This window comes from Nestor notabilis, unplaced genomic scaffold, assembly GCF_000696875.1.
Source record: "Nestor notabilis isolate BGI_N333 unplaced genomic scaffold, ASM69687v1 scaffold8902, whole genome shotgun sequence".
Taxonomy (NCBI): domain Eukaryota; kingdom Metazoa; phylum Chordata; class Aves; order Psittaciformes; family Psittacidae; genus Nestor; species Nestor notabilis.
The window spans coordinates 27,637-37,747 of record NW_009917924.1 but is presented as its reverse complement, the minus strand read 5'-3'; the positions used below and the strand labels follow the sequence as shown (position 1 = coordinate 37,747).

The window sequence follows — 10,111 nt, the reverse complement described above, 5'->3', positions numbered from 1 at the left end:
AAAGAGAGGGAAGGATTGAAACTGATAGCTTAAATTTTTCCATCTTTGTTATCAGGAAGAGACACCAATGTATTGGTATATGTGAAAAGGAGACTGGCTATGTGTGCAAGAAAACTTGGAAGAATACGAGAGGCAGTAAAAATGATGAGAGATGTAAGTGAAAGTGTAAAAAGTGAGCAACTTGTTTTGTCACGTTGTCCAAATCGATTGTTTAATGTTCTTTTCTAGGCATCATGATTAATCTAATTCAGTTCTCTTCAGATGAGATTTGTACCTTGTGATTGATGATTTCTTGAGAACAGGGTTTTTTTGTTCCTACATGTCAGTTTTAAATTACATAATGTCATATGTTTCTGCTGTCCAGTTTGCTTCATGCTTGACTCTGACTTGTCAAAATAGCCAGCTTTAGACTTCACCATTTTTCTTTCAGTTGCCCCAGGTGTATCATAAGTTCTTTTTTCATAGTACTCATTGTGGGAGTCGTGCAAATGTGGGCTGTGTTGTGTGAGCCTCAGTCTACTTATTTTCCAGCAGGTGAATATAGGGAAAAACTAAAGTAGAAATGATGTGACTCTTTTCATGCTCCTTATGTGCCAGTTTCTAACACTTTGAAGGAACAGAACATTGAAAAAGCTTAAATTGTTGGACTGATTTCTGTGAAGTATTTCAGGGATTCAGGTGCATTTCTGCATGTGCTTTATTTATGTCTCTGTATTGATTTGCAGTTAATGAAAGAGTTTCCACTTCTCAGTATGCTGAATATTCATGAAAACCTCCTGGAGGCACTGCTGGAGTTACAGGCTTATGCAGATGTCCAAGCAGTTTTAGCAAAGTATGATGGTAAGTGATATCTGTTGTGGGAATGGTGGTGTTTTCATGTAAGAGTGTAGGTGAGGAAAGCAAGGTGTGCCTGTCCGGAAGCTTACTGTCCTCACAGTTTTGCCATCTAGGTAATGCCCACAATCTAAGTGCTGCTGTCAAAGCTGTCCCTTAAATCACCTTCAGAATGGAGGGACACAGATGCAGTATTTTGTGGCAATTGTTCCCTGCCTGTGAGCATTTGCTGTGTTCTCTCTTATGTCTGTTCTTTATTGCTTCAGGGAATTGAAAGTAGGATATTCTTGCCCAAATCCTGTGCCCCTTGTGCGTGGCCACCCTAGCAGCCTGCTCCTGTTACTTGGCTGTCCATGGTGTTCTGTGTGGATTCTTACTAATTTATCAAAACCATTTCCTTATTTCCTGGTGCTTCGTTACATTAAAATCAGGAATTGTGACACTTTCTTAAGAAAAAGATGCTGATTTTTTTTTTCTAAGCATCTGGAAATATGAGTATGAGCTTCAGACTCTGTAGCACCCCTGTGTTTTGCTTGACACGACAGCCAGACTTCTAGTAAGTGATGGACAAGCCCAGGATGGGATTTACAAAGAAAAGCAAGAACCATCTGACTCTACACAACATGGTACTTGGGAATTAGACCCCAGACTTTGTCTGCTTTTAAAGTAAACTTGTACTGTGGTGTGTTAACCTTCTAATCTGTAATTGTCAGCTCAAACTTCGCCTCGGATATTCTACAAAAAGCTACAACTAAAATTATTTTTCCTCATTGAACTGGAAAAGAATCTTCAGTAAAATTTGTCTACCTGTCAGTAGTGTAACTTTTTGATCAGCTTCAAGTCAGTCTCTCTTTTAGTATTGTGTAAAACTCACTGTTAATATACAATTGCAGTATCAGGTAAGGAATAGAAGCTTATGTTAAACGTCTTGGGTTCATACAGGAAAATCACACCATTCTTAAGTGTGTATTTATACATACATATCTCTTTGTATTCAGTTTCAATGTTTTGGTACATTAAGAAGAAAAAATTACTCTTTACCACCTAACTACGAGTCTGAGTTGTTAATCAGTTGTTAATCTGACTAGTGAGCAGAAGGCAGACTGTGCAAAGAAATGCAAAGTTTCTCATCCTAGCTGAAATGTTCCAGATGTTACATTCATTGTCTGGTACACCCGAGTAAAAACCTTTAAGCTCAAAGGATGTGGGTTTAAAATGTTTGTCTTGCCTTAGAATCTTACAGCTTTATTATTTTATTTTGTCATAGATATCAGTCTTCCAAAGTCAGCAGCAATATGTTACACAGCAGCCCTGTTAAAAGCCAGGGCTGTTTCAGAAAGGTAAGCAAGCATGTTTGTGAAAACAGTGGTTTGTTGCTAATCTTGGGTTCTGCTGTAAATAAGAATTTAAAAAGGTCTAATTCCAGTATGTAGCAGTTATATTTCTAAGAGTAAGTCAAGTGTATTTCTATATGCATATGTGTGTGTAGTTAAAATGTAATTTAAAGTTTCTTTTAAGCATCCGTAAAGTTAATACAGGTGAAAATGTTTCTCAAGAGCCCGTGTACACACGTGTGCTTTTGTATCAATCTTGTTTTCAGCGTCTTGTGATGTTCAGCAGTTCTTTGTTTTGGGGATTGGGTGCAGGATGGTTGTGCTAGTTCATGTTGGCATTTCACTTTCATCCTGGTCTGTTTGCACAGCTGATTTCTAGCTTTACCTCTGAGTAGGTGATGCTGTAAAAAGGACGTGAGTGACTGGGCACTCAGTTACCTTACACGATTGACATGCAGTTCCAAAAAGTTAAGCAAAAGTTTGTCATATGGGTGTGGATGACAGTCTGGGTACCTAAATGAACACGAACATTTGTCTCCTAGAAGGGTTTGTTTATCTTTCCTGATAAATCAGCCAATTTTTAATGAACTTCAAGCTTACAATGCAAATCAACACCTGGTTAGCATTTATTATTTATTACTTCTGTTCAGTATGGGTTTTTCCTTTCAGGTTCTCCCCAGAAACTGCCTCCAAAAGAGGGCTCAGTACAGCAGAAATTAATGCTGTGGAAGCAATTCACAGAGCTGTGGAATTTAACCCTCATGTTCCAAAGGTAGGAGTATTTTATTTCCTATTGGACCACTTCCTATTGTCTGTTGAAAGAAGTCATGTTATATTACTGCCTTTCTAGCCCCATGTTCCCTTGGGTTGGTTGTAACTCCAGCCACTGAGGAGTTAAACACATCAGCATTTATGTCATAAATGTTTGGTGGCCAGAATTAGTTGTTTGCAATAGGTGATGATCAAAAAGGTGTTTTTTAAAACATACAAGCTCAGGATTTTCTAACTCATTGGAAAATCCATTAATCTGTTACTGAAGGCCCTTTACTGGGTAAGGATAAGCATTAATACATAGAAATGTAGCTATTTAAAATCCCTGAAGCCGAATCAAGTTCTTCAAACAATAACCACTCACAGTATTTCGAAACACTCTTTTCTGCTGTGCTTCCAAGCATGGCTTCAGGACTCAGCTTATGCAAAGATCTACAGTCACTTAGTTTCCTCATCCATGTGTCAACAAGATTCAGAATCGGTGTTGCTACAGGCTGTAATGTAATTACTGGCATTACTTGAAGTGGCCAAGATACAGATTCTCTTGGGTGAAAATGAAGTGCTGTGTTGCTTTTTACTGTACTACCATTGGTGATGTGTTCAGCTTGAAACCTTGAATGCAGAAGGTTGGCTTAGTCCTGGACCTAATCCCCTCCAAATGATCACGGAGTCCCAGTGACCGGTGCTGGGAGGGCTGGAATTATCCAGCTGCTCTATTCTGTCTGCCTGTCCAATCTAATAGAATGTGCACTGAGAAAGCTAATTGCTGGGAGAAATTGCTGCTTGTGTGCATGACTGATCAAGAGCGTGGCAAGTTCATTTCAGACAGTCTCAGACAGATTTTGCTTTAGCCTCTGCCTTTAGGGGAAGAAGATTATAACGCATTATCGTTATCTAAAAGTGCTTTTATTTTGTATATCCTCCAGTTGTTTCAGGAGCTTCATATACATTTTAAAAGAAGTTAAGATACCATTTCAAACAGGCTATTAGCAAAATGTATTCTGTAGATCTATAGACAATCACAAAAATTGATTCCAGGTTTCAGCAATTTGATCTTCTCTTCTAATTCTGTACCTATCAAGTCATGTTCATGATGGATTTTTATTACAGCATTGCCTTGAAACATGAGTTTATTAGTGGCAGGGCAGGAATTTATTGGTGCTGGCTATGCAGAGCTCTGAAATGCTCATACTCCAAGCAAAGTCAGTGGACTAGTGGGGAAGAAAGTCTGGGTTTGAAATTTGCAGTCAGTTCTGTCCCATGGGCTAAAAATAAATGACTATATAAAGTTGAAATCCCTTTCTTCTTGCATCTGATGAAAGTGGTTGTCTTTGCTCCTAACATCATTTTGCATAAGGAAAATAATGTTTGTTTCTCTTTGTTCTGAGTTCTGCTTTTACAAGGATGGGTTTTGTTTGGCAAGTTAGGAAAGCATTTTACAGTGGTAGAGAACTGGTCCTCTTGAGCTGTTTCACTTTAGAGATCTGTAACTACATTTTGGTCATGTAGGAAACAATCTTTTCCAATCATCTTCTGAATATCTTAGAATTTTATATCGTGTGTAAAGACCTTCTCAAATCTGCAAACCCCAAGATATTTTCAGCAGTGAGACTTTGCCTGGTTTATGCTTGAACACTGACATGAAAACCTGCCAGACTCTGGAATTTTGCTGTTCGTGGGTAATGCGGGCACGGAGCCAGCCAACGCACTGGCATGTTGTAGCAATACTTGCAGAGGGGCTTCATCCCCACCCCTATGTGTGCTTAGTAGTGATGTGGGCACTGCGAGAGGATGAGGAGTCAGGTCAAGGGTCAGATATTGGAGACCATTTTCCCACAGCAGCCCAGTGTGAGTGATCCTTCACTGTGTTAAACAAAAATAAATTAAAAAGAAAAAAATTGAAGAGGATTAGAGGGGATTAGCAGGAATATTCCCCTCTGGAGTGCAGGCCCAAGGCACTAAGAGAAGAACCTAGCCAGGCAGTAAATGTGCTTTATTTGGCTAGGGCATAACCCCTCCTACATTCCTTCAAGAATCTGAATGGGAAAAGTTAAGTCCTCAAACTGGATTAGTAAATAATCTCATAGTTTGTGGCATCTGCTGAAATAAATCGGCGAGTTAGCTGCATTCTTACACTTTGGGAGACAGTCAAAGGAATTGCCAGCTACATTGATCAAAGAATGTGGATTAACTTTGGCTGTGATTCAGCGAGACACCCCGTGGTAGGAAAGAACGACTCACAGGTACATACTAGAGCTGAAGCTGTCATTTCATTCCTGTAAAAATTACTCATCAGGTTTTAAAAGCTAAATTGAAACGAATACCTGTCCTTCTTTTTAATAGCTATGAGAAAACAAAATTCCATGTCCTGTGTTTCGAGGGAAATGGAAAATGATTAATCCTTGTGTTCCCTGACCCTGCTGTGCAGCAGCTATTCTGCAGTGGAGGAGGGACAAGGCTGAAATTGAAAAAACCTGAAATCAAGAGATACTTTGTGGTAGCCCAGCAAAACCACATGAAACCAAGATTTTCCTGGATTTGGTTTGTTGTTATTCCTTTGGTTAGCACACTGACACTTTCTGGTTTGCTCCTCATACTTGAGAGCTAACAAGTACTTAGCCTCCTACATTGAAAATCTGAGTGATGAAATGATGTGCAAAAATAACCTTGGTGGTTTGGTTGTTAGTAGCCTAAACTTGTAGCCCATTGGTATTGCACCTGCAGCATTACACTTTTATGTATAGACCACAAGAATGTATTTTTATTTTGCCTTACTGAAGATGCATGGGTTTTTTTCCTGATACTTTGTGTGTGAAAACCCCAACTTGAGTCTTAGCTACAATGGGTGTTTTGCTGCTTTTCACTTCCCATGTGAGCTGTCTGCTCCATGGTGGGATAGGCTGGTTCTTCAACAGGCAGAAGCTGGCCCCTGTGATATGCTCAGTTATACCTGAAATGATCATTTATGTTTCACAATTCAAAATTCTTGAATATTCCGTGTAACTAAGAGTGCTTTCCTTTCTTACTTTCAGTATTTACTAGAAATGAAAAGCTTGGTGCTACCTCCAGAGCATATTCTGAAGCGAGGGGACAGTGAGGCAGTAGCATATGCTTTTTTTCACCTCCAGCATTGGAAGAGGATAGAAGGGGCTCTGAATCTGCTACACTGCACATGGGAAGGCAGTAAGTACCTCTCCTTGTTTTATTTTTTTCTGTACACTAGACTAGTCTCTCTGCCTTTATTCAGCTCCAACACGATTGGTTCTCTTTGTGAGAAGCCAGTCGCTTGGTTTAGATACAGATCTAATGTCACTCACTCTTTTTTTCAGCGTTTAGGATGATCCCATACCCATTAGAGAAAGGTCATCTTTTCTATCCCTATCCCAGTTGCACAGAAACAGCAGACAGAGAACTGTTGCCAAGTAAGTGGTTTCTAAGCAGTAATGATAATAAAACTTAAGCTAAGGACATGTTCAGTTTGTGGTATTCTGTATTTACCTTACTGTGAATTTTTTAGTTGGAGCTTCCTGTGAAGGGGATTCAGCTATTTGTTGCTGTCCCTCCCAAACGATCCTGAAGCACTTGACATGCATGTGTGGTAAATGTAGCTTGATTCTGTAACAGCACAAGTCCTTCAGAGATGAAATCTGTGTGTGGTACATTCAGACCAAGTTTGGCCAACTTCGTGAATGGAGAGTCTCTTTTAAAAGAAATCTTGGATTTGTCTGCTGTTGTAGAGGAGCTGTCTCCTTTTAGCAAGGAATAAATGCACGATTCCAGCCCTGCAGTTGGGTGTCTAGCAGAACTTGTCTGTGATCATACAGAGAATCCTTGGTTAATCTTAGCTTCACAGCATATTGCCTTCTGTCATTAATTCACTGGTACCTATTTGTCTGCTTCCTGGAACTTTTTATCCATGTATGTATTTATGGATTTATAGTAACAGTTGACACTGAAAAGTAAGTCTTCTCCAGCTGCTTATTACTTCAAGATTACTTTGTGCAGTGATGAGCCTACATGTTACTTTTCCTTTAGGTAAGGCAAACAGACCAATCAATGGGGCCTGTGCTCATCAGATTTAGGAAAATAGCATTAACTTAGATCAGAATTGGATTGTTAATTGTACTTGTTAATAGAATTCCTTTGGGGTGGACTTCTACATCATGAAGAAACACAAGTCCCATGGGACTGAAAAGGGCTACTGCAAAAGCACCAGCAGAACCACAGAGACCACAGCTGTGGAAAGGAAAACTACACATACTTGTTTCTGTTTCAAAAGCCTGAAGTTATATTTAAAATGTGTAATTTAAATTTGCCCCCAGACTGCTTTAAATTACTCATTTCTCACTTATGCAGGATATTGCACAAGGAATTCCTTGGTTAGCAACTACCCCTAAATTGTAGACTTCCCAGCATAATTAAACACCAACACATGCAGCTATTTCAACAGGATCACTCACGCATTCCTGTTATGTTTTAAATATAAACCTACCCATAAATAAAATCATCTTAACACTTTTATTGCAGAACTTCCTCGAGAAATCTTGACACTTATTTTTTTTTAATTTATCTATTTAAAATAGTGTTGACCAAATTAATGAGTCACAAATCCTCTATTGGCCTGACTGGTACCAGTTATGTGGCTGAACACGCAGAATTATCTTTAGTTGTCCTGATCTGTTTTGGATTTGATTTTAATTTTTCAGTGTAGGAAAAACTAGTGCAAAAAGAATCCTTCCTATTGATTTTTTTTTTTTTTTAATTTTTTTAACACTTCCCTAACTTATGGTGGGATCTTTCCTAAACTATATTGCTCCAATCAGGTGAATTTCTACATAGTATGAAAAAGTGTTCCATGGTAGACAACTGATTTTTTTGGTTGCACAGGAGAGAAGTGAGTTACTATCACCTGTACAGTGGCCTAGCAGGGCTGGTTGCATATTAAGGTGAACTGATAATCTCTGGGAGAACATTAAACATGTCTGATGGGCATTAGACACAGAACTCCAAATGTTTTCCTTAGTTGTGCTCCAAAATCATATACTTACAAGCAAACCAAAACCCAAGCCCTTGGCCATTAACGAGGTGCAAGAGCACAAGCCACTTCTGCTGGGCTTGCTCTTAAAATGGAAGCTTATTATGTGCCAGCATTCAGGAACAACAGCTGGGAGGGCGAAGTGTCTTTTTCCTCCTCAGACTTCAGTTTAAAAATTAATATAATTGTGTTTTCTTGTTTTATGAAAGGGCTTGCTTGAATTTTGAGGCTTTTGTTAGATTTTAAGCACAGTTTTTCAAGCAGCATGCTGCCCTTTCAGAAATACTTATGTCTATAGAAACCATTCTTTTTTTCTTCATTTAAAAACCCTTTAAAAATAACTGGGTAAAAATTCAGAGCTGCAGGTATTCTGAGCCAGTAATTGCAAATTCACACACGGGTCCTCAGCTAGTAACCAGTAGTCTTGAGTGCTGAAAGCTCCAGATGCCAGTCCTTAGCCTGTCTAATCACCTTCTTTGGATTCTGTTACCATGGATTGGAAATTGCAAGGAGCTGCTATGTGCAGAATTTATAACCTGGTCCTGGTAGTGTTTTCCTTGAGGTCTGCTCTGTCAGCTGCTCTGAAACACTTTACTGTAGCCTACCAAGCAGGAATCTTTGAGAAGTATTAAGGAGCTACCTTGTGTATACGACATGATGGTGGGTTTGTACTTGCTGAGCTTCTTACAGGGTGGGCAGAAGTGCTGGTCTCTTCAGGTAGCAGGATTAATGCTTCAGAGACTTGAAACACCTGAATTGTTTCAGTTGGTTTAGGTAATTTGGACAGCTTGTGAGTTTTACAGTTCTTCCCTCTGTCCTGTTGAAAGAGTGGGTACCGAAAACTCAGCCTGATGAAATGCTTCAAAAATAAAGCCCATGCAAGTGCAAAAGAAGATTGGGAAGAGAAAGATGTAGTGACTATTAATAGTTATAGCATCATGGAATGGTTAGGGTTGGAAAGGACCTTAAGACCATCTAGTTCCAACTGATGAAGAATTTAATGTAGGGGAAAAAGTTTGAGAAGTTTAAGTGCTGGGACCTAACGTGCTGCACAATAGTCTTGAGTCCACACTTACTCCCTCTGAAAGCCTAGAGGTACAAGAGTGTGTAAGTAATTCAGAAAACTCCTTGATTATCAAATGTTGATATTCTCCATTTTCCCTTTCAGCATTTCACGAAGTCTCCGTTTACCCACAGAAGGAGCTTCCCTTTTTCATCCATTTCACAGCAGGCCTGTGTTCCTTTTCGGCGATGCTTGCCCTCCTCACACACCAGTTCCCTGAGCTGATGGTCATCTTTGCTAAAGCTGTGAGTATCCTCTCCGTCATGGGGTAACCTGTGGGATGTTTGGGACTTAAGAGGCCCGTGGTGAAGAATGTTGTAGTCAGTCTCGTGCTTGTTGGGCATGAATCATTTTATCTCCATTTGTAAGAATCTCATTAGTGACCAATGCTTGTTGAAATTTGAGCAAAATGTCTGTTTTGGCAAGATGCTGACCGTTATGATAACATAGCATGGCTTTAATTTGCACTCTTATGGTGAGGGAGCAGCATTTCAGAGTAATTCTGGCACAGAGCACTGTGGTGAGTATGGATTTTATTCTCATGGAAGTCAAGACTGCGGTGGGAGAGCCTCAGATACATTTCTTGACTGGACATTTTGAGAAGTGAGTAAAAGGCAGGCTGGGCTGCAGGAAAAAACAGGTCTCTTGCTGAGCATTGGAAACCAGTAGCATGATGTGAATGGAATGGATGGGAACAGTGGTAAAGCAACTGCTAAGTTCCAGCCGGGCTCAGCAGTTAGCTAGCTGTCACTTCCCTTCTGGGAACTAGACCAGTGGGTTTGTATCTCACCCGGTTCCAGTTACGTGATGGAGGACGTGTTCAGTGACCACAGTTCTGTCATTTGAGTACTTGTTCAAGGACAGAAATTGAACTTGACAATGGCAATCAGGCTTTTAGGTAGATATGTTTCTAATCTGGGCTGCTTTAAATGTATCTAAATACGTCTGCTGTTGAGCTGTTTGTTCCTATGGGTACCTCCTGTGTCAGTCTCCTTTCTCCCTCTCTCTTCCCTGCTTTTTTCCATGTTTCTTTTCCTTATCTATTACCACTGCTGCTGGCTGTAACCTTGTCCT

General features: G+C 39.8%; 1 protein-coding gene across 1 annotated transcript in view; it reads left to right on the top strand.

Moving 5' to 3' along the window:
- ST7L (suppression of tumorigenicity 7 like) overlaps positions 1 to 10,111 on the top strand; it is a gene marked incomplete at its 5' end in the record, with an annotated part of 22,163 nt that overhangs the window by 6,995 nt on the left and 5,057 nt on the right. Inside the window, 7 exons of the mRNA XM_010009470.1 lie at positions 56 to 153; positions 726 to 840; positions 2,102 to 2,174; positions 2,838 to 2,940; positions 5,972 to 6,122; positions 6,269 to 6,361; positions 9,143 to 9,282. Coding sequence (XP_010007772.1) covers positions 56 to 153; positions 726 to 840; positions 2,102 to 2,174; positions 2,838 to 2,940; positions 5,972 to 6,122; positions 6,269 to 6,361; positions 9,143 to 9,282 — 773 coding nt within the window. The remainder of the gene's footprint in view (positions 1 to 55; positions 154 to 725; positions 841 to 2,101; positions 2,175 to 2,837; positions 2,941 to 5,971; positions 6,123 to 6,268; positions 6,362 to 9,142; positions 9,283 to 10,111) is intronic.